This window comes from Bos indicus x Bos taurus, chromosome 3 (genome assembly GCF_003369695.1).
Source record: "Bos indicus x Bos taurus breed Angus x Brahman F1 hybrid chromosome 3, Bos_hybrid_MaternalHap_v2.0, whole genome shotgun sequence".
Classification (NCBI taxonomy): domain Eukaryota; kingdom Metazoa; phylum Chordata; class Mammalia; order Artiodactyla; family Bovidae; genus Bos; species Bos indicus x Bos taurus.
The window spans coordinates 59,037,041-59,061,694 of NC_040078.1; the positions used below are offsets into that span (position 1 = coordinate 59,037,041).

Here is a 24,654-nt window from a genome sequence, read left to right on the forward strand (position 1 = left end):
CATGACTGATATTTTCACTTTCATGTAAATGTTAACCAGTTGGTAGACCTTATTTTTTGGGCTTTCCTGGTGGCTCAGTAAAGGAGAAGGCAATGGCACCCCACTCCAGTACTCTTGCCTGGAAAATCCCATGGACGGAGGAGCCTGGTGGGCTGCAGTCCATGGGGTCACTAAGAGTCGGACACGACTGAGCGACTTCACTTTCACTTTTCACTTTCATGCATTGGAAAGGAAATGGCAACCCACTCCAGTATTCTTGCCTGGAGAATCCCAGGGACGCAGGAGCCTGGTGGGCTGCCATCTATGGGGTCGCACAGAGTTGGACACGACTGAAGCGACTTAGCAGCATACTAGTGCTTGGTTTATAGTAGATACTGAGTAAATAATTATTGAACTGGAATGAACAAAGAAAAGCTGTTCGATATATTAAATGCTGTGGAAATTTCCCGTAGAATGATAACACACTGCAGCCTACCAGGCTCCTCCATCCATGGGATTTTCCAGGCAAGAGTACTGGAGTGGGGTGCCATTGCCTTCTCCAATTTCTTCCTCTAGGGGACCTTTCTGACTCAGGGATTGAACCCTGGTCTCCTGAATTGCAGGCAAATTCTTTACCGTCTGAGCCACCAGGGATGCCCCATAAGTAACTCAAATAGCACTATACTTTTACAGTCTATTTCCTGAAAATATTTCATAAAGAGCAAGTAGATAAGACTGTTGTAAGTGATTTTAAATGCCAAGAAAATATTTTTTAGGAATGCTTTTTATTTCTATAAAGTTTAGAAAGATTTATATTAATAAGGAATTATTTCCTGTGAAATAAAAAGTAAGATTTACAGTTGTATGTTTTAGACAGTTTTTTTTAAACACCTTTTCTTGTTTTGTCTCTTTTGCTTCTCCCTGTTCCACCCCAATACACAAACAGAAAGAGTCTGATATGTGCCTGTGTTTTATAAACCAGCATACTGCTTAAATTTTGTTTACCTTTCTAGTCAGTATTCCTTTTTTTTTTAACCATGAAAATCAGGTTTCCATAGTCATACAAAAATAGTTTGTGATATTCTTCCAAATACTTGGAAAGCTACTATCATGCATCTCCTGCTTCGAGCGGGAAAAGATTAGTATAGAAATCATACTCATGGTCCGTCCAGTTTAGATTTTATCCTTACTAGAGGCATCAAGCATGTACTTCAAGTGTTTGATTCAGGAAATCAGCCTCTGAAGTTAAGGAATATATCCTAAAATATTCCTCCCTGATGTATGTATAGGATATCTTCCTTATTTTATTCACTTTTAAAAACTGTATTTGTAATATAAACTTTGGGGATAACACATTCCTTTAAATTATCACTTGCTATTGAAGTATTGCTTTCTTTAATTTGTTCTACATTCATCTTTCTCAAGCTTAAGAGGATACATCTTTATGAGATTTTTGTGACACTTTAAGTTTGCTTACACTAGAAGGGCTCTACTCAAGCTGGTTTCTTCTAATGTTGTAGTGTTTCCTTTGATCCTGTTTAATATTTTAGTTTCGTTTTCTGGATCATTTGCCATTCTGATTTTCTTTCTCTTGATGATGTAACTAGCACTTGCTATTGTCAATGTGAATATACCGTGACTGTGGAGAAGAATAGGAAATTTGAATTTTATTCCTAGTACACTCCTTGGTTTCCCATATCCTCTTGATCCTTTCGAATTCAGCAGCACCTTGAACTGCCTTCTCTTAGAAATAGTTGTAGATTCTCTACTATCTTTCAGTTAATACTGAGTGCTTGTCATCTCAAATATTTTGGATCACATTTCCGTGGAGCCATTACTGACACTTTCCTATATTAAGACCCACCTTTTGTAGTGTAGTCTATCAGTTTTTAATAATTCATAAGAGGTTAGTGTCATAAGCAAACCTGTAAATTTCATTTGCTTTCTTCCTCTAGCTTATTTTTAATATTTTTAAATGATTTCTAGTTCAGATCCTTGGGGATCGCATTGTGTGTTTTCACTTTATTTCTGTCTTGAAGTAATATCTTTATCCAATCTTTCAATTCAAGGTGACTGAACTTCCTAAATAGTCTTTGATGTAGAAGTATAGATGACGACCACTATCCTCAATTTTCATGAAGATTTTTTCTTTTAAAAGGCCCCAATTGCTTTATCAGGCCTGTTTTCTCTTTAAGATACCATGTTGATTTCCTCTTGGTGAATTTATATTGAACTAACAATGTTTAAAAAACAAATCTTTTTAATGTAGATTGAAGGGAGATTGAGTGTTGTCTTTGCATCGTGAATACATTTGAACTAGAAGTTTTATTTTCACCTTTAATGTATTATTTGCACTGAACTTCCTTCAGTGCTTTATAATCAATCCATTTGATAAGTTAAAAAAATCCTAGATTTGTTTTCATTTCTTCCCGAGAAACTTTAAAAGATAACTTTACAGAAATAGTTTCCTGGAACTTTATTTCAAATACATACTTTAAAAAAATAAACTGAGTTTATAGCTTTTAAAAATAAACTGAGTATTAAATAACTTGCCCAAATTCACCAAGCAGGGAGTGATAGTGTGGGGCTTTATGAATCCAAAATCTTTGATTAGCTGTTGTGCTGTATTACTTCAATCTGGAGCAAAAGATGTAAAAGGGCACCTATCGAGATATTGGTTGGGTGTATAAAATTAAAGGGAAGAGATTGTGTTTTTGCTTAAGATATTATAGCTAGCACTATAGGTAACATAGTATATCATTTGAATTTAAATGAAAGAATATAAAATTTGTATTAAACTATGTAACTACAATCAGTATAGTCTGTGGTGAAACTTCAGAAGCTTATGTTTGAGATATTTTTAATTAAATGCCATCAGAATATATAATATTGCCAAAGTCATGTGATTTATACATACTGTACTATTATATTTTCCCTTTATCCAATTTACCATAATGTGGCGATAATTTTATTTCTAGGTAGTAGGCCTATACCGATTATGTGGCTCGGCAGCAGTCAAGAAAGAACTTCGAGAGGCTTTTGAGAGGGATAGCAAAGCTGTTGGTCTGTGTGAAAGCCAATACCCAGATATAAATGTAATAACAGGTAATAAATAGATGTTATTTTTATGTACACATTCTGAAAGACTACCTCTGCAGGAAAGAGAATTTAAATACTGTTTTGGTATTATTCTGAAGTCTTTTTTTCCTTCTTTCACAAACACTACTGTGTTCTTTTCTATGGGGAGGTACCAAGATATGGTCCCTGTTCTCAAACAGCCAACCTTTGGAAGGAAGTAAGGCCTACATTAAATTAGCTCCAGTAGCTAACAGAAGGAAAAGGGTACCTTGTCTTCACGGAGGGATAAATAAAGTGCCATCAGGTTCAGTTTGACTGGAGCATAGGTAATATAAGGGGCATTGACTATCTGGTTAGAGAATTTAGATTTATTTACTAGGCAGAGGGAATCCAAAGATTTTTGAGCAGAGGAATGAACTCTTCAGAGATAGTCTTCAGGAATACTTACCTGGCAAGTCTGCGCAATGGATTGAAATAAGAAGATAGAAGAGGAAAGAAAACCAGTTAGGAAGGCTTGGCAATAGTCTCAGCAAAGAGATAATCAGAGCAGATGGCATCTTACAGCAGTAGCAATAGCAGGAAGGAATAGAATTGAAAGTATATGAAGACAGGGAGGGCCCAGACAAACATCACTTTGACACCTGGTTGATTGGATTCCATTAGCAGAAACAAGAAAGAGAAAACTACTGTTTTTGGTGGAGAAATGTAGAAAAAGATTATGAATTGGGTTTCTTTTCAAACATATATTGAACTTGAGGTACCAGTCGGAGATCTCAGTGGATATATCAAGCAAAGTTGAAAGTGCTTATCTGCAGCTAAGGAGAGGATGTAGTAGAATGTGAGGGGTCTGTTATTTGCCCAGGTGATGAATACAGTCTAATGTATAGCATTGCAAATACTCTTCTAAAGCCCTGAGTGATGAAAATGGCAATTTGATGGTCATTGGCACTAGTTATAATTAACACTTTCCAATTGTCTGTAAAGTTTCGAAAGACCAGAATTTGAGGATTTCCAAACTTTGGAGGCAGGCAAAGAAAGAAGAAACATCTAAAGGGATTGAAAGGAAAAGAGTCAGAAAGTTTGGGAAACAAGAAACAATAGAGTTTTCACAGCAAGGTGTAATGCAGTGTCATTCTGTGGAGAGATCATATGAGATGAGAACAGAAAAAAAGGCCTTTAGGAGATTTTTGATAACTAATCAATATTTGGGGACTATTGGCTTATAATTCCATGTTTGTTTTTTGTTGTTTTACTTTTTATTAGCAAAGTTTTCAAGCGTAGAATACTATGATAAACCTTCTTTGTCCATCATCTGGCTTCCTAATGACCAAACCTGTCTCATTTATACCCCTCATTTGATTCTCCCCACACTTGGACTATTTCGAACCATAATCTCAGATATCACATCCTTTCACCTACAGATGCTTTGGTATGTATTTCCAGATTGTCTATGTATTTTGATAGTCTTTCTCTTCTCTCTATTGTCAACTACCATTTTTTTCCCTTGTTATAACAATATTTGTTTTTCTCTTCTAAATTGCTTTCTTATTTTGCACACAGTTGTCTAGGTGAGAATTTGAGGAGGGCTCAACTTGCACATATTAAAGAGATTTTTAATGATTGGAATCCTTAAAGCCAACTTTTAGCATTGAGACTTTCCAAATAATTGAGCTTCCCAATCTCTGAACTCTGAATGACTGTATTTTCATAGATTATTTAATATACATTCTTGGATAACTAAGTTTGATCCCAAGCATTTTAATTCTAAAAGAAGACAAACCAAAGCACTTTTTTTCCTGTAACTTTTAGCAAACCAGAAATAATGGTTACTTTTATTTTTCTAAAGGAAGAAGATTTATTATTTCTACTAAAAAATGGGTCATTTCTACAAAAAGGTAGATTTTTTCCCCTTAGTAGTATATAATTAACAGAATCAGCAAAAGACTCATTTTATGAATTTATTAAGGAGAAATTTTACAAATATCAGTTCTCAGAAAATTACATTCTGAATAAAAAGAGGTTTTGTCTTAGTTGAAGCCTTGGGTTAGAGATAAAAATTATGTCAAATGTGTACAGTTTAAGAAGATGAAGTGATGTGGTTTGAATTGTCAGAAATTTGCAGCATATGCAGAAGATATAACAGTAGATCAATGACTGTTAGATTTATAGAAAAGCGTTCTTTTCTAAAGTTGAGAGTTTCCATAATTTATGAATTAGATATTTCTTGGCTTTATTCTTTGTATTCCATTTCAGTAAAGTTGTTTTTCAGAAGAACCAAGAGCTCTTTTCTTTCTTGATAAAAAGCCAATGGAATGATTTAAGTTTTGTCTGAGAAATACCATTGGAATTGCAATAAATTATACACAGGGGCTCATCATGGCTCAAAATTTGGGGAGCTGGCCAGTAATAGTGTTGCCTCATGTGTTTGTTCCGTGTGAACTCACATTTCTAAGTAAACTTTGAAATATATTTAACAGTTCAGTAGGTCTAAAAAACATTAATGGAGTGAATGGTAGAGTTTACTCACAGTTTAATGTGTTCTTAATAATTGGTTTGTCTGGAATACAGAATGAAGTACTCCAGACAAACCAGGTTTTCTTCAATCAGATGCAAAATTTAAGGTGTAAAATCTATTCATAGTTTTAAGAGAAGATAATAGAAAAGTCAACATATTTATTATTTAGTGATTATTAAAGTTTTAGGCAGAGAGAATGGTGAATTTCGTGATTGAGAATTAATAAAATATAGGTACTTCAAACCAGTCTCTGAGAAGTAGATGTAGTTTTAGAGATAGAATGCCCTTTTTTTTCAGTGTGGTGATGCCTCTATTGCATCACAGGAATGAGTAGAATCTTCCTGTGTAGTTGGTCTTTGTGCCTGAAGGTAAGAGGCATATGATTTCATGGTATCTAACTATTACTGGGCAGCTTAAGAGGTGTAACTGGAACCAGTTCTTTATTTACCAATAATTGCCTGCTTCAAGTACATGATAAAAGATGTACTGTGTTGCATTAAATAAACTTCATCATAAATGTCCCCCAAGTCTTTTTTAAGTAGCTTCTGTAGCATTAAAGATTGTCACCACAAATTTATTATCTTATGTTCTTTATGTCCCAAAGTGTTTGAAAGATATTAAGGCAATATGGTTTTAAGATGCTCCTGTCTATCACTAAGTTTTTGAGATAAGACCATATGGCCAATTTCTAGATTTATGAGTCATTATATCTTATATGTCACAATGTACTATAAATACTTCTCTCTGTATCATTTTATAAAATCTTTTGATTATTTTTCCTGTGAAGTTTGTCTGCATTTATTAATAGAAAAGCAATAATAACCTTTACTTCATTGAACATAATATGCTGAGCATACTCTAAGTGCTTAATGTTTGTTATAATAATTCTCCCTTATTTGCCTTCAAATTATAGTGAAGTAAGTAATCTTGAACCTGGATCCATTTAAAATTCCATTTATATTAATGGTTGTTTAGTATATTACTCATAAAGTATAATGATATTTGACATATATTTTCACTAAGGTATAAAGTTATCTTTTCTGGAGATCTTTTAGATTTTAATTTAATATAATTGCATTATAGGACAAGTCTCAAATTACCAGGGCATATTGAGTTTTATGAGAACTAACAAGTCTTGTTTTGTCAAGGAACAAATATGGAACCCTAACAAAAAATTATGCCCTAAAGGTTTAGTAGTGTCTTTGTTTGGCAGCTACAGAAAATTGCGTTTTCACTTTCTAGTTGTAGATTCTCTTTAAACTGAATGTTTCTATTCATTGTGGGAAACTAAGGATAGTAGTAAAGATCACATGATACAAGTTAAGGAATGGGAATATCACTGTATATCTAACAGGTTTTGATTATTATTATATGCCAAGCAATTTATATATATTGTATCTCTTTGTATATATCAAAGAAAAAGTTTGGTTGGTATTCTCTTGGTTCCTTCCTGCTATTTCCATCTTGTTACCTTTTTACTATGGAGTAGGAAGTTATGCTATGTTAAGGAATAAGGTTTTTTGGAGGCTCACAGCACAGTCTTGCACCTCCTCTTTCCTGTTTAACATCATCATCAGAATACTTGAGCATTTTCATTTATTCACTAAAGACTTTGATATCCTACCTATGGTTAGATTTCCAGCTGAAGTCCTGCTATCATTCTGAATGACTTTAACATACAAATGACCAATCTAGTACACTCTTCTTATCTAACCTAATTATTATTGGGTATCAACTGATACCTTAAACTCTTTCTTGAAACATTCTTTCCTTTACTGCCTTGATAGCATATTTGCCTGTCCTGCCCCCACCCACATCTTGCCTCTACTTACCCTTCATACTTCTTTAGCCATTCTTCCCTAGCCACCTTTGGAAAATCCTCTTCCTGATGACCACGTAAGAGCTGATTGAAGACTGGGATGGAGGTAGGGTGGGAGGGATATATGTTTGTACTTGAATCATATTGTTATACAGCAGAAACCAATACAACATTGTAAAGCAATCATCTTCCAATTAAAAATAAATAAAAATAAATTTTTTAAAGAACAAAAACATTTTTAAAAAAAGAGCTTATTGATGTTCATCATTTTCTCTATTATTGGGCCTTCTCATATCACTCTATATTACCTCCTTGGCTTCCCTGGTGGCTCAGATGGTAAAGAGTCTGCCTACAGTGTGGGAGACCCGGGTTTGATCCCAGGGTTGGGAAGATCCCCTGGAGAAAGGAATGGCAACCCACTCTAGTATCCTTGATTGAAAAATCCCATGGACAGAGGAGTCTGGCGGGCTACAGTCCATGGGGTCGCAGAGAGTCAGACATGACTGAGTGACTTCACTTTCTTTCTTTTTCTCTTTCTCTCTCCTTCTTGATAATCTGTCACTCCCAAGGTTCTAGTTATCATGTTTAAGTTGATCATTCTCAGATCTGTGTCTCCAGCCATCTTTTTCCTGAGTCTCAGATTTTTATATACAGTAGCCTTGAATGTCCCATAGATAACTGAAGCTTAATATGTTTAAAATGAAACTCCTTTTATCCCCTAAAGCATGGTTTTCCTCCTTCCCCCCGTTTCAAGTAATAGCACTATTATTCACCTAGATGCTGAAGCCCTAGACCTAGGAAACATCCTTTTTCCTCTGAATGACAAATATATTTTTGATTCAGTGGTCCTGTTTTCAGAATTTGTCCTACCAACATACCTGCATATATACAAAATGATGATGTGCAAGGTTATTCATTGTAGCATGTTTTGAAATAACAGAAGATTAGAAAGAATACAAGTATCTGTCTATAGCCACTGATTAGATCCAAATGTGGGGGATCCATACATTGGAATACTGTGATGTGGCTGTAAAAACATTTGAAGAAAATTTCTGTGTACTGAAAATATGGCAAGGGTTATGGCAAGGATAGGGCTTCCCTGGTAGCTCAGCTGGTAAAGAATCCATTTGCAGTACAGAGAGATCCCGGTTTGATTCCTGGGTCAGGAAGATCCACTGGAGAAGGGATAGGCTACCCACTCCAGTATTCTTGGGCTTCCCTTGTGGCTCAGCTGGTAAAGAATCCACCCACAATGTAGGAGACCTGGGTTTGATCCCTGGGTTGGGAAGATCCCCTGGAGAAGGAAAGGCTACCCACTCCAGTATTCTGGCCTGGAGAATTCCATGGACAGTATAGTCCATGGGATCACAAAGAGTTGGACATGACTGAGTGCCTTTCACTTTCACTTAAATTCAAATTAAGCCCTCAAACTAAGTTCTCAGCTAAGCTGAGAGCATTTTCTAAATCAGTATTGTCTATATTTAGGTTTTTGCTGTCAGAAATGTCCATTTTTTTTCTTGTGATCAAATTCTATCCTTTAGCTAGTATCTTAACCTACCTTCCTTATGTGTAACAGCTATTATCCTTTCCTGTTTCCTCTACTATAGCTATATCACCTCTTAGTTCATAACTATTTGTGGTGTGTTTGAAGTAGACTTACCTCATTCCTATTGTAGTGGCACGTTTGTTGTTTTCTGTTCTTGGGTTTTGGTTTTAGAAATGATTTTTTTCTTCCATAATATAGCATTGGAGATTATCCAGACTATTTAGTATGTGTGTTTAAGCCATATCTTCTGTATTTAAGAGGAATTACATTTATATAGCTCACTTTTTTACAAGGGTTTATGAAAAGTCTGGAAATTAAAAATCCATATAATTGGAATAATTTACAATTAATATTAGTATGCCTTATTTTCTTTTGTTTTATATGCATTTAAAGGAGCTTTTTATAAAAGGGATTTACTTTATGAACAAATCTAATATATATAATTGCATATTATGCATGTGCATTATTAGCATGGTTTCAAAACAAAAAGTCAATTAGTGAAGCAATTTCTAAGAATACAAATTGCAAGTGTTTTGTTACAATACTTTTTACATTTCTGCTTTTATTGTTTTCAGAATTTTTAAAGTTCACTGTAATGATACTTTGAAAAAAAATTCGCCACAGCTTTTTATTATTTCACTCTAAAGACTAATTGACATCTATTTCTGGTTTGTTTGGTTTCTGAAGGTGTTCTTAAGGATTATTTAAGAGAACTTCCTTCTCCTCTGATAACAAAGCAGCTTTATGAGGCTGTATTAGATGCAATGGCAAAAAATCCTTTGAAAATGTCATCAAATGGTTGTGAGAATGATCCAGGTGATTCTCAGTACACTTTTGGCCTTCTGGATTGTCTGCCTGATGTTGAGAAGGTAAGCATTTATTCTTCCTGAAATAAACCATATATTTAATGAACTGAGTACTTAGCTCCAGAGCTACAGATAATTTTTTAGTTATTTGACATTTGTAGCACTAATGAGTTTTAGCTCTACCTTTGCTAAAGACTAAACAGTGTAAATCTAGAAACTGATTCTTAAATAGAATAAATTTAGAAAACAGTTTTATCTCTTTTGCATGTGATATTAACCTATTAACCTCCTGATAAGTTTTAAAAGAGTATTGTTATCTTATTATTAAAATGACATATTTATAATTAAAAGTTAGGAAGATATAGAAAAGAAGAATGGAATTTATAATTATCAATATCTAAAGGCTATATAATTAACATTTTGGTTTATTTCCTTTTATTAATAGTATTTTAAAAATATGGTAACTGTTTTGTGTACATGACTTAGCCTCAAGACTTAGTGCTCACCACCACTCTTTCCTTCCTCCTTGTCTCTTCACATTTGCCCCCTTCCCATGATCTAAATCTCATACCAGTATCTTCCGGTATGCCTACAGGAGAGAGGATGACTGGGCTTGCAGAACTAATCTTAGCCTAACTTTAGCTATTGTCCCTTAGAACAAAAGGGAGAATAAGGGAAAGAAATATGGCCAGGCTTATCCAGGTGAGGCCAACTTTGCCTGTGTTTCTTATCATGTGAGAGTGGAAGGTCCAAGAGTGGATAGAAATACTTTAAGCCTAATACCTTCATTCACTAGTTTATTTTAGTCATTTGAATGGCCTGTTCTCTGTCCAGTTAGATTAGGAATTTCTGTTCCCTTGGGTGGGAGAGAGGAATAGCTACAAAGAGGTGGGTAGAAGAAGAAGGGTAGGGTGAAGGGGTAGAAATGTTCCTTCATCAATATAAGGTAAAATTATGGATCATTTTGCTTATGAGTGAAGACTCGAGTGTCAAGGAATTTAAATCACTTGCCCAAGATTATATAGCTTTTTGGGTGTTCTAGTCTATCATATGAATCTAGGGCCTTTCTGGCCTTAAAGCTCATGCTGTTAATATTCTTTCTAAAAAGGCTGTAAAGTGTTCCATTGAATGGATTTGACAATTTATCATTATTTGTTTTATATAAAATTTAGATTTTGAACCTATTTGTATATATTTGTCCACAGATTTCTTTTCAGTTAGAATTACTTATTTAGATTAGAATTTCAGAGTGGAATTGCTGATTTAAATGTTGTGAATATTTTGAGGCTGTTAGTACATGTTTTCATATTACTTTTCAAAGGGGACATAACAATTACATTTTTTGGCTGATCTTATTTCAAGAACAAAAAAATTTCTTATTTTAGATTGCGTTTCTTGGTTTGCTATTGAGATTGAGCCTAATATATTTAACCAGTCGTGTGTGTGTGTTAACTGTGTTAACCAGTGTGTGACTGGTTTTGATTTCAGAATATCAACTGTAGTCTACTCTAGATCCATTTTGCTCCTGATTCCTTCCCTTCATAGCCAAACACTGAGCAAATGTTTGTTCTGGCAGTTATCACTTCTTCACCACTCACTTACTACTCAACAAACTGTTATCTGGCTTCCTATCCCATCCCTGTGGATCTGTTTTTGTCAAGGTTACTAATTACCTTCTAATCACTAAACCCAGTTGTCACTTTTGGCTCCAGAAATATTGATAATATGTCATTTTAATTTTTTAAAGTTACAGGTTATTATTGGTATTTATTTCTTCAATTATGAAGAGGAAATTACATGCTTATTTTGTTAAATGATTGATCATATACCAGTATATTAAAAACATAATTTCTTTTCAAAATTGCTTAAACTTAAATAATCATTCACTTTAAAGCAAATTCTCCTTATTGGTTTTTTCAAGGATTAAAAAAAATTTTTTCAATAATTTTTTTCGTTTCTATGCTTCACTTTTCCATTGTTTGTCTACTTAAAATATTTATTAAGAAGTGCATTGGCCTTCTTCCTAATCTGGATCACAATAAAACCTGGCCATGGTAACCGAGATTTTAAGATGGTGCCCCCTACTTATGACTACAGGATCTAACTGAACTTAAAAATGAACATTCTGTAACTCCTGCAGTTGAAGTGGGGAGTCCTAACCACTGGACTGCCAAGGAATTCCCACAAGATACCTAATTTAATGATATCTACAAAAACCTGGATATTTTTGGTGGCCATTATTTAGCCAACTATAGATACCTAATCTTATTAGTTTTTTGTTTATGCTTTCTGTATTTCTCTTTGTACAAATGATTAGATACATGTATGTTTTCTCATTTCCCATTCTTTCTTACATAAAAAGTGACATAGTATGAAAACTAAGATCCTGCATGCCAAAACAAACAAACAAATAGGTATCTTGAGATGGAGAGATTATCTGGGATTATCAAGGTAGGTCCTAAATGTAATCACAAGTATCCTTATAAGGGACGGGGAAAGGGAGATTTGACTACAGGCCGATGAGAAAACAATGTGATGAAAACAGAGGGAAGCAGAATCAGATGTTATATTGTTAGTTTTGAAAATGGAAGAAGGGTCCCTGAGTTGAGGAATGTAAGGAATATAGCTCTAGACCCTGGAAAAGACAAGGAAACACATTCTTCCCTAGAGCTTCCGCAGGAGTGTGCCTGCCTGCTGACACCTTGATTTTAGCTCCCTGAGACTCCTTTCAGACTTCTGGCCTCCAAATCTATCAGAGAATAAATTCATGTTGTTCTAAAACTTAAAAAAAAAAAAGAACATTCTACCCTAATCCCCTTTTCATCACAGCCTTTGCTGTTATCTTTTTAGAGAAGGAAAGAGAGGAAAAAGTTGATGGCATATTTTCTAAGAAACTCCAACTAAAATTTGGAATTCATTCATGAGCATTTTAGATAATGTATATTTTAACCTTTCAATGAATCAAATTATGTTGTTGAAACCTAAGTGTCCTGTGTAACATTTTATAAAAAAAAATGTGTTTCAAGTTCCAAACATCCAGCTTAAAAGCAAATCTTTGAAACAACCTTCTAAAAAGTGACAGGTTGTTTGTCTATATTTCCTGCTATAAATTGTGTCCTTGAATTTATCCCTGTTTGACTGTATTAAGTGAAATTTAATTCAATTTAGGCAACTCTAATGATGTTGTTGGATCATTTGAAATTGGTGGCTTCTTATCATGATGTGAATAAGATGACCTGCCAAAACTTGGCTGTGTGCTTTGGACCAGTATTATTAAGTCAGAGGCAAGAAACTTCCACCCATAACAACAGAGTCTTTACTGATTCCAAGGAACTTGCGACTGCTTTGGATTTTAAAAAACATATTGAAGTTCTTCACTACTTACTTCAACTCTGGCCAGGTAAATGATTCAGTGGAATTATTTTTCTCTTACAATGATATCTCTACAATGGTAGAATTAGCTAATCATTAAATATGCCCATGTATGGTTGAAGAAAATCTTTTCTAGATTTTTCTTTTTAAAATAGTACGAATTGATAACCTGCCCTTTAGATTTCTCCATTTAAATGTTCTGCTTTTGCTGATACTGTTGTAGACATAGAGATCAATGTATATGTTTTGGATTTGGTCAGCTCTGGGTTTGAATCCTGATTGTATCCCTTATTAGTCTGACCGTGGGCAACTTCATTAACATTTTAGAGTCTCAGTATCACCTTTTGTCATGTGGGTTAGTAATATGTTTATAGAATTGATAGGAAGATTAAATTTTAAAAAGTATGTGTATAAGGTGCTCAGCACAGCTCTTGGCACATAATAGGTACTCAGTAAATATTAATATTTTTACCGTTGTCATTTTTAGTTCAACTGATTTAAAGCAGAATTCATTTTTCTACTTAAATCAGTTCTTCCTGACATCTTTCATGTATTCGTGGTCATTCTTCAAATTATCTAGGCTTGAGTGGACAAGTCAGTTTTTCTTATCCTTCCCTTATTCAATAAGAAAAGGCTGACAATTATTTTCCTAACATATCTCTTAAGTATTTGCACAGCTAAAATGAATATTTATTTAATTAGATGTTTTATAAAGGATCCCTGTATTTAGGTTCTAAAATTTTCTTACCTAGTAGTAACTCCCACTTGCCTCCCCTATCCTACATAGGACCAAGTGTGAAGGTACTTCAATGCTAAGGGTAGTACACAGTGTTAAAAGTGCCTGGGCCCTGGAGTCAGGCTTGGATTCAGATCCGACTGTGGCACTCACCAGCAGTGTGGACTCAGGCAAACTTTCTTAGGCCTCAGTTTGCTTCTGTATGAATAGTGCCTACCTTAGGGTTGTTGTGAAGATTGACATAAAGGATCTAAGGAAATGAACAGAGAGTTTAGCATAAAGTCAGTCCTCAGTAAATGTGCTTATTAGTCTTCCCTGGTGGCTCAGTGGTTAATCTGCCTGTAGTGCAAGAGATGTGGGTTTGATCCCTGGGTCGGGAAGTTCCCCTAGAGAAAGAAATGTCAACCTGCTCTAGTATTCTTGTCTAGGAAATCCCATGGACAGAGGAGCCATGGGGTCACAAAAGAGTTGGACACAACTTAGCCACTCAACAAAAACAACTCTTTTGTTAATGTATATGAGAAGGATAGACTAAATAAAGTACAAAAGGCTGAGACTTCCCTGGTGAGACAGCGGCTAGGAGTCCACCTGCCAATGCAGGGGACACGGGTTTGATCCTGGTTCGGGAAGATTTTACATGCCTCAGGGCGGCTAAGCCCATGCATCACAGCTACTCAGCCCATGCTCTAGAGCTCTCAAGCCACAGCTGCTGAAGCCTGCATACCCTAGAGCCCACGCTCTGAGACAAGAGAAGCCACCACAGTGAGAAATACCAAGCACCACAACTAGAGAGCAGCCCCTGCTCGCTGCAGCTGGAGAAAGCCCATGTGTGGCAACAAAGACCCAGCACAGCCAAAAAAAAAAAATACATATTTTTAAAAACACAAAGTATAAAGGATTGCTTGATTTAGTCTTTTTTTTAATTTAATTTTATTTAACTTTACAATATTGTATTGGTTCTGCCATATATCAAAATATATCTGCCACAGGTATACATGTGTTCCCCATCCTGAACCCTCCTCCCTCCTCCCTCCCCATACCATCCCTCTGGGTCATCCCAGTGCACCAGCCCCAGGCATCCAGGTTCGTGCATCAAACCTGGACTGGCGACTTGTTTCATATATGATATTATACACATTTCAATGCCATTGTCCCAAATCATCCCACCCTCTCCCTCTCCCACATATGAAGTACCATTTCACGCCAGTCAGAATGGCTGCTATCCAAAAGTCTACAAGCAATAAATGCTGGAGAGGGTGTGGGGAAAAGGGAACCCTCTTACACTGTTGGTGGGAATGCAAACTAGTACAGCCACTATGGAGAACAGTGTGGAGATTCCTTAAAAAACTGGAAATAAAACTACCTTATGATCCAGCAATCCCACTGCTGAGCATACACTCTGAGGAAACCAGAACTGAAAGAGACACCTGTACCCCAGTGTTCATCACAGCACTGTTTATAATAGCCAGGACATGGAAGCAACCTAGATGTCCATCAGCAGATGAATGGATAAGAAAGCTGTGGTACATATACACAATGGAGTATTACTCAGCCATTAAAAAGAATACATTTGAATCAGTTCTAATGAGGTGGATGAAACTGGAGCCTATTATACAGAGTGAAGTAAGCCAGAAAGAAAAACACCAATACAGTATATGAACACATATATATGGAATTTAGAAAGATGGTAACAATAACCCTGTATACGAGACAGTGAAAGACACACTGATGTATAGAACAGTCTTTTGATTTAGTCTTTTAAAAAACTAATTAATTTTAAAAAGTGAATTAAAAATTAAGCTAATAAAATTTTTAAATTTGGAAAGTTAATATTTTTGTTTTAAATACAGGCTTAAAAAATCATTTTCAAATTATATTTTAGCTGAGTTAGTATGTATTATTTATTAGTTAAAAGTGCTGAATGAAGATATTCTGATTAATTAGTCTGATTTCTACATTTGGTACCCAACATAAGGGATCACTTGGGTTCAGGTTTTAAATGTGTGTTTCCTAGCTTTTCCTGGAACTGTTTTAATTTTAATAAACATGAAAAATTGGGAAAGGAGCTATCTTATCATTCTAATCAAATGAAAGTTTTCTTGCCTGGAGCTATTAAGTTTATTACCAGTATCTGAGTTCTTTTGTCATTAATTCTGTATCAGAGGTTAATGTCATTCCATTATTTTGTAACAGTCATCTTAGTGTTAGATTTAGGAGCAAAAATTTATGTTGTATGTTATAGGAAAAAAAGGTTCAGATTTGAGACTCACTGTACAGTATTTCAATAACAACCTTTAGCAATTGTGTCTGAGTATATAGCACCTTATTCCAAAGGTTTGTGTGGTTGGATTGAAAAATAGCTGCCCCCTTGTCTATAACTTGTTATTTTTCTTCAGTTATAATACCTCAGACAAAGTATAGAACAGGGCAGAAAGTTGAGAGGAAATAGGAGTTAGTTTTGCCTACTAAATCACTTGCTTTTGGATTCAAGAAGAGGCACAAATCAAGTAGACATAGTGCACTTACTGAGCCTGAGAAAATTGATGGTGACGTAGAAAATGGGCCATGGTATATTACTTGCTGAATGACTGTCCTTGCTATGTGTATCCCATTTATTTTTCCTGTTGGTATTTACCCTACTCCAGAAATAAAAAGAATTGGTTCCACCTTTTCCTGCCTACCTTCCTTCTTTTTTACTTCCTTAACTTTTTGTTTTGTGTTATTTTTTTTTTAATTTTGGGCAGTATAATTTACTTTATATTAATAATTTGAATATAATTTACTTTGAGCTTTTCTTCTTGAAAAATCTTGTCTTCAAAGTGATCAGTTAGAACCCTGGTATACTGACACTGAAAGTTAAAAGTCAGCCTGCCAGTGGCTTTTCAGATTCTTCTGGCAAAACCCTAAGTTCTTTGGAAGCAGCTTTGGGGCCAGATTGGCAGCAGGTGAGGGAGCAAAATGGAAATATATTTCCCTTTTGATCAAAACAGTCTTCTTTTCATCTTTTTTATGTACTGGGTTTTTAGAAGGTAGTTGTTTTTAAAAAACATCAGTTTGCTGTCTTAAGAATATTGAAAATTAATGATAGGCTACCCTTTCACTTTATGGATAGGAAAATAGCTTTAGAGAATGTATAATTCTTAGACCAGCTGTTTGCTACATCACATTTTCTGTGACAAATAGATTTGGGACTGGGCTTTTGTTTTTGGAAGAGCTATCAATTTTCCCTAATTCTTTTTTTTTGGCTGTGCAGCTTGTGGGATCTTAGTTCCCTGGCCAGAGATTGAACCTGAGCCCTTGGCAGGGAGAATACTGGAGTCCTAACTGCTAGACTGCCAGGGAATTGCTTCCCTCATTCTTTTTGGTTCATTTTTCTCACTAGACTAAGCTTCATGAGGTCAAGGACTACATTTTGCTTACCTCTACATTTCCAGGTTATAACAGAGTACTTGGCAACAACTAGCTACCCAATATATTCTATTAAGTAAAGTAATTATGCCCAAGGTAATTATACTGTAGATAAAAAGCTAATAGAGTGGTGATTAAAAATATAAATCTATTGGTAGAAAATAAGAAAATTACGCTTCTTAGTAATTATCATTATATTTTGAGAATTTTTTAACCACTTTCTAGGTTGTATTTTCATCTTATTCTTTTGAAGGTAGGTAATCAGCAGTGCTAGGAAAACCAGAATTTTTGGGGGTAAAATTAACCATTTTATCTGCATATGTAATAGGAAACCCGTATCACCACCAGTAGTTTAAAAAGCTAGTAAAGTTGATTTTTTAGAAATTTTGGTCTAAAAGATATAAAATACTATTGTTGGTTTTTTGAAAGAAAGTGTTAGTCGCTCAGCCATGTCTGATTCTTTGCAACCCCATGGGCTGTAGCTCACCAGGCCCTCTGTCCATGGACTTCTCTAGGTAAGAATACTGGAGTGGGTTGCCAATCCCTTCTCCAGGGGATCTTCCCAATCCAGGTCTCCTGCATTGCAGGTGGATTCTCTGCTGTCTGAGCCACCAGATATATAAAATATTATAAATTGGTTTCTTAAATGTTTTCTAAGAAAATGCAAAAATAATGTTTGAACAGGGACTTGGTTAAGCAACTTTAAGCATTTGGCAACAAAATAAATGTGGGTTTTTGCAGGTGAATGTCGGAAAATACAGATAAATTAAGACAAGGTCAACACAGAGTCAAAAATGTTTTACCCTGGTTGGATCACAAACCAGATGACCTCAAGGTTAGCCTAGTACTGTAATGGGTTGGCAAAAACAACAGGCGTGACACTTAAGCAATAAGAATAGGAACAGCACAGCAAATGAAGGGGAAAAAGCAAGGAGACTTAGTGAAGATAAGCATCTCCAGTAGAAGGATGAATAATTAAACAGTGAAAAAATTTAGGTATCCATTCTGCAATGGCATATGACACTTTCTATTAATACTGTTTTAAATATCAAGTTAAAGTAAATATCGCCATTCCTTTCATGGCTCAGCGGGTAAACAATCCACCTGCAATGCAAGAGACACAGAAGACACCCAGGTTCGATCCCTGGGTTGGGAAGATTCCCCAGGAGGAGGAAATGGCAACCCACTCCAGCATTCTTGCCTGGAAAATCCCATGGACAGAGGAGTCAGGTGGGCTCCAGTCCATGAGTTGCAAAGGGTTGGACACGACTGAGCAATTAACACACACATTCCTTTAAAGTAAATATCAGACCTTTTTTTTTGTAGAAAATTTTAGATCAAGAGCTTTTAGCTATTCATAGTGATATGTAATAGCCATCATAAAAATGCAGGTAAATAGAAATGTTTAAAACATACCTATATACAGTTATCAAGTATTTTAATAAAATCTAAGTTAAAAAAATCATTCAATCTCTGAAAATGTTATATAAATCACTGTACATCTGGAAAACTAGGACCATCTACATGTCTGTATTATTCTTTAATTATCTTATTTTATTCAGTAGGAAATGAATATGTTAGAGAGTGTAAAGTTGGTATGTTGTCACTGATTATATGTTCCCTTTATCTTAGTGAAGGGAAGTATATAAATGGAGAGGCACTTAATAATGGAGAATAAACAAGCAGAAATAGAAAGGCATCATGGACAATTTTTTAATAGCTGTGCCTCAACATTTAAATTCAGTCCATTCGACAGGTGTTTTGTTCAGTATACACAAAAGAGTAAGCTGTAAAGCCTTGATTTATTATGAAGTAATGTGTGTCTCCCTGCTAATCTGTGTGGCCAGTGCAATGCATACTATTAATAATAGAAGGAATTAGTCTAAGTATGAGGAATGTTATTTGAGATTGTTAGATTCCTAACCAGAATGGGAAAATAAAATATCTGTACTATTTTCAGGCAATAAATGAAGACTGTTATTAGCTAATGCTGTATAATCAAACTCAGGTAACAAGTGGACAAGTCTAGATTTCGTGCATTTTATCAAAGTGAAATTTGGCTGTTTAAAGTCAAGTAAATTATGACACTGCTGCTAGTAGAATTGCAAAAAACCCCACAAAGATTAGAACTTTAAGACTGAGCACTTTAGATGCCTTGGCCTCATTTAGATATTTGCAGATAAAGAAACTTTTGTTTTGTTTATACATGAACATGCCTTGCCTGCTTTTTGCTGTAGCTTTATTAAAAGAAGCTACCAGCTTAGCCACTGTTTGAATTACAGCTAGATATTAATTAACTTGCACAGAAAGTTAATCAACTTGGAAATTTGATTTATTTTGGGATGTTGTGATGTAGCATGAATTAGCACCACTGAACATTCTACTGGCTTCTGTTCCTAATCTTGATTATGTCTGGTGATAGAAAAAATAGTTATGGAATGCTTTCTTTTGGTAGTGTGCATGTGTTTGTTGTAATGCATGTTTGTAGTTGATTGTTAAATAGCTTATCTTTAGCTCTGTGTTTTTAAATTGGATTAAGTTGGATTACTGTCACTAAAGCAAATCAATTGTTTGTTCCTAGTGCAACGTTTAACTATCAAAGAATCAGCAGACAATTTGTTCCCAGAGCAGAAGTCTTCTCTAAATTATTTGAGGCGGAAGAAAGAACGACCTTACTTGTTAAATTTGAGTGGTACTGAATCATCAGGAGTACTCAGGCCAAGGCAAACCAGACTAGAGAGTCCACTCAGTAATCGTTATGCAGGAGACTGGAGCAGCTGTGGAGAAAACTACTTTTTAAATACGAAAGAAAACTTAAATACTGTGGATTATGATTATGTCCCTTCCGAAGACAGAGAAAATGGAGAAAACTGTAGCAAAATATATGAGCCAGATATCACGATTGAACAGCCAACTCCTCTGTCCCAAGAGTGCACGTTTCAGACGTACTTAACAGTGCAGACAATGGAGTCTAGAGTGGACCGAAAAGTCAATCTCAAAGATCTACAAGAAAGTATTGATACTTTGATTGGAAATCTAGAGAGTGAACTCAACAAAAACAAGCTTAATATGAGTGTTTAAGGTTGAGAGTTTTTGCTTTTTAATAACGTCCTATGTTTCACATCCATCTTTCTCACTTTCTTGTATCTCTCACAGTGATGTTTTAAATTTTTTACTCTTGAAATCTTCAGTTATTTTCTAACAAGTTCATGTAATTCAAAAAACACCATTCATTACCATAGTTTTTACTTATTTCATTAGGAAGTTTTTCTTGAGGTAAAGATAACCTGGACTTCTTGTGGGTATTTTTTAAAATCTTGCCATTGCTATGGGTATAAGTTTAAAATGCACTTCTAAGATTCATATAAGTTATTAGCCCCTCAAGACTTTTGTACTTTATAGAAACTGCTTTTCTGAAACAGACATTCCTTCCAGTGGAAGGAATGCAGCTGCTCCGTGTGATTTGCAGTATGAATCCATGCACACTGCAACATCGTTCCATCACATTTCATTCACAATGCAAATGCTGCTGTAAGAAAACCTTTTTATAAATTTTTACTTTTTATAAAGTAAAATTATACAAATATTAATGTATTCTGTGTTAACATTCAGTAATTATTTAAACTTAAATAAGTATTTTTGTAACCCCCAATATATGTATATATTTATCAGCGCATATATGTATAGACATTAGAATGGGGGGAAGGATTGGCTGCAAAATCACGAGTATCTTTAAAGTATATGTCATGAGGCCAAAATCATTAGCTTAAAAATGTCTTTTTCAGGGAAAGAACATTTAAGTTAAAGGAGGAGTTGCATAGAAACACTTGACCCAAAACACTAGGAACATCTAAATAGAAAAAATAAGACTTTCATTTTTGACTTACAGAAAGTCACAGTATCCCCAGTGAGAAGTCATCCTTTAAATTGAAATCTAACATTTTAAAGGATTAAGTGCCAAGATTTCTGCACTGGTGACTTAAATTTAAAAATCTTTACCTATTTATGCATTTTTATCTTCTGCTTTTTAAAACAAAGTAATTATACTTAGAACATATTTATTTGTAATAATACATATATAACTTGGACTTTATAATTACCTTCATTTATTTCTAAAGAAATCTTGCCAGAATACTGTTATTGATTTTTAAAAATTAACTTATTTTGACTAATTTTATCTACAAGATAGTCATTATAGCAATCACAACAGTGTTTGAAAATGTAAATTTAGAAGTCTTTTTTTTATTAAATTGGAATGTATTTTTTGTAAACTTTTATACCTACAGAATGTGTAATTTAAAATTATTAACAAAATTTGAACTACCAACTTAAAGATATAGCAGCCATTAAAAAAACTGACTTCTTGATGTTTTTTTAAATATTAAAGTATTTAACTTTCTATGCAATATACATTGGTAAATGGAATACCAAGTAATTTAATTTGAAAGTTTACTTGTTAAAAGTCAGATAAATAACTATTTTTATATGAAACTTTCATTTTTAAAGCTTTATATAATAATTCAGAAAAATGCCAAAAGAATATGTGACAGATATATATTATTGAGTAAATGGTCAAAAGAAATGTACCCTAAATATTTTGTAAGAAGATTGTCTCAGTCTTCTTCCTTTTGAGTGCTATATCACATACATTATATGAATTAGTATCAGAAATGTAAGAGCTTTATTAAAACCTTATAACCTCGGTGTCATGCTATTATGATGATGATTTTTAAGGATCATTTATTTCAAAGTCATTCTTTTTAAATGAACATGTTAAAGTATTGGACCATCATATATTATCCATAAATATATGTAATAACATTTTTTTTCCAAAATTGAGTTTTCCAGAATCTGCAATACTTTAAGGGCCAACATATTATTTTGGATGCTAATAATTTTAAAGTTAATCTCTGCCGTCTTAAGTATTAACGGAAAATACTAAACATTTGTTGCTTAAATCAGTCATAATAAACCTCTTCTGTTGACTGTGCTGTTCTAGAAGTACTCCATTAGGTATATACCTTTATTTAAAATGGCCTTTTCAAATCTTTTTTGAGTTTTTATACCTGCTTTTTATAGTCTCCTGGAATCTTCCCATACTGTTAGACAGCCAACTCTCATTCCCCTGCCAGCCCTAATGGTTTTTAGGATTGAAAACAAATTTAATTGTAGTGCATGTACCTGAACAAAGATTTTAAACAATTCAAGTAGATTGAAAATAAAAGTGCACCTCCCTGCATCCACATCAGTCTTACTTCTCAGAGGTAACAACCACTTTTTGTTCTTTAGGTAACTGCCTTTGTCACTCTAGGTTTGCTGCTGCTGTTTCTTGATTTGTCATTTAAGCGGTACCTGTTGACTGTCCGTTTTGAGTGATAAGCAATTTATTTCACTCTATTCCTCCTCCTCATTTATTTATTTATTTAAATTTTTGGTTTCTCTTTTGGTTGCTTCTATGACTTTAATAAATTATTCCTTGATCCATCAGTTTTAAATGGTATCTCTTGACCTCTTACCATTGTGGAAATGACCAACCCAGTACTTTCTTTCCTATTCATTACTGCCCTTTACCTCCCCAACTTCTGTAAGTTATACTGTCAGTTTACATAATCAATCATTAATAGATGTGTATTATTTGGAGAAACTATACTTTTGATTTTCCTTTAGTATTCTAAAAACTGCTAATCAGTAACAAGCAGTTGTGCTAGATTATGCAGAAATATTCATGGGTGATATTACCATGTGATTGAATCTCCAATCTTACAATCTTGAAGTCTGTATACTGATTTAAGCAGAATACAAACTAAAGGTCAAATGGATTATTTTATCTTACAGCCATCAGTTTCTCTAAATCAGGTATTATTTGTTTCATAATGGCTTTTGAAGATTTTAATGTTTCCTGGAGTAAGTAAGTACCTTTTTTCTTTCTTGGAGAGAAGAAAAATACTTTCTTTACTATTACACTTCCTATGTCATTAAATTACCAAATTCGTTCAAACTACTTTTAGCTTTCATCCTGGGATTCCTGAAGGGTATCATTACCTTTATTTTTCTTTGACAGAAGAAAAATATTTCTTTACTATAACCCAGGGATCATTTTAAGCTTCTTAATTGACTTTATCAAACTTGTGCTTAGCAATTTTTAGCTGTTTCCTGGGATATATTTTCTTTGCACTCCTATGTGCTACTTTTTTTGTTTTGTATTCTTAATTTCATTTTTTCCTTTTTGATTTGTTTGCTGAAATATATTTATAAGTAGCCCTCTACCCCACCACTTCCCAGAATCAGGCACATGGGAGATGAACTTTGAGTCCTTGCATGTCTGACGAGGTCTTTATTTATTTTCCATACTTCACTTCGATTGGACTTGTCCTATTTCCAAACTCATTTTCCTTAGAACTTTGAAGACATTTCCCTATTATCTTCTAGCATCCAGCTTTGCAGTAATCCAGGTAAGAATAATGGTGGTTCAGACCAGCAAGGAGACAATAAGGCGGTGAGGAGTGATTGTATTTTCAATACTTTTTGAAGTAGGAGCCAAAGAAATCTGCCGGTGGACTGTGAGCGAAAGGAGTAAGTCCTGAGCAATTGAAGGATGGAGTTGCTATCAGATAAGATTGACATGACTCCACTGTGTTTTTTAAATGAGTTCCTTGTAGTGGATGCTGCTGTTATAAATACAGTGGTTTTGGAAATGCTTTATAAATTCCTTATTAAGTCTTCAGTACTAATGCTTCTGTACCTGGTGATGGTGCCCATGAGTCACTGTAAAAATAAGAATGCAAGAAAGCAAAGTCCCACATTGTAATTGTCTTTGGAAATTTTCAGATTGCGTAGCTTTATATCAAGGACCCTAAAGAAACAGGCTTGGGAGTGATATGGTTCCTGGAAAGAATTTAATTCCAGACCAAAGAATGATTTTGAGGCTTAGGATTTTATAATTTAAGAACATCAAATTTTAGCTACTTGGACAGTGATAAAGTTGTTTTATGTTTAAGTCCTAATTTGAGTCTCACTGACCTGAGGAATTTGGTACTAAGAGGAATGTTCTTTTCTCTTTTCCCTGCCCCATGTTTGCTTTGAATTCAGTAAGGCTCAGATATGATAAACGTCCCTGACAGAAGCGTCAGACTGTGCCCCAGCTTCCAGGAGACAGAGAGCAGTTAGCCAGCATTGTTTCTCTGAAACTTACGTGAAGGTAAATTCTATGAAAATAAAAAAGGGATGTAAATGCTGAGCAGCCTGAGCAACAGTTCCCTAGACTTCATCTCGCCCTGTTGCCCCAAACTTGGAATCATTCTCTTGGCCCTTAAACACAACCTATCAGCAGTTCTATGCACTGAAGTTTGTCACTACCAACACTGTCGTCCAAGCCACCAGCATCTCTGTCTCTTC

The 24,654-nt window shown here is 34.6% G+C and overlaps 1 protein-coding gene across 4 annotated transcripts in view; it reads left to right on the top strand.

The window, feature by feature from the left end:
• SYDE2 (synapse defective Rho GTPase homolog 2) overlaps window positions 1-24,446 on the top strand; it is a 41,110-nt gene extending 16,664 nt beyond the window's left edge. Inside the window, exons 4-8 of one of the 4 annotated variants that reach the window (XM_027536679.1) lie at window positions 2,958-3,084; window positions 9,625-9,806; window positions 12,912-13,143; window positions 19,220-19,267; window positions 19,841-20,256. In XM_027536679.1, the coding sequence (XP_027392480.1) occupies window positions 2,958-3,084; window positions 9,625-9,806; window positions 12,912-13,143; window positions 19,220-19,230 (552 nt within the window). In that variant the 3' untranslated portion in view covers window positions 19,231-19,267; window positions 19,841-20,256. Of the gene's footprint in view, window positions 1-2,957; window positions 3,085-4,320; window positions 4,487-9,624; window positions 9,807-12,911; window positions 13,144-19,219; window positions 19,268-19,840 lie in introns of those variants that run through there. The other 3 variants (XM_027536678.1, XM_027536682.1, XM_027536680.1) reach the window with 3 other exon arrangements.
• Window positions 24,447-24,654: the final 208 nt, after the last annotated feature.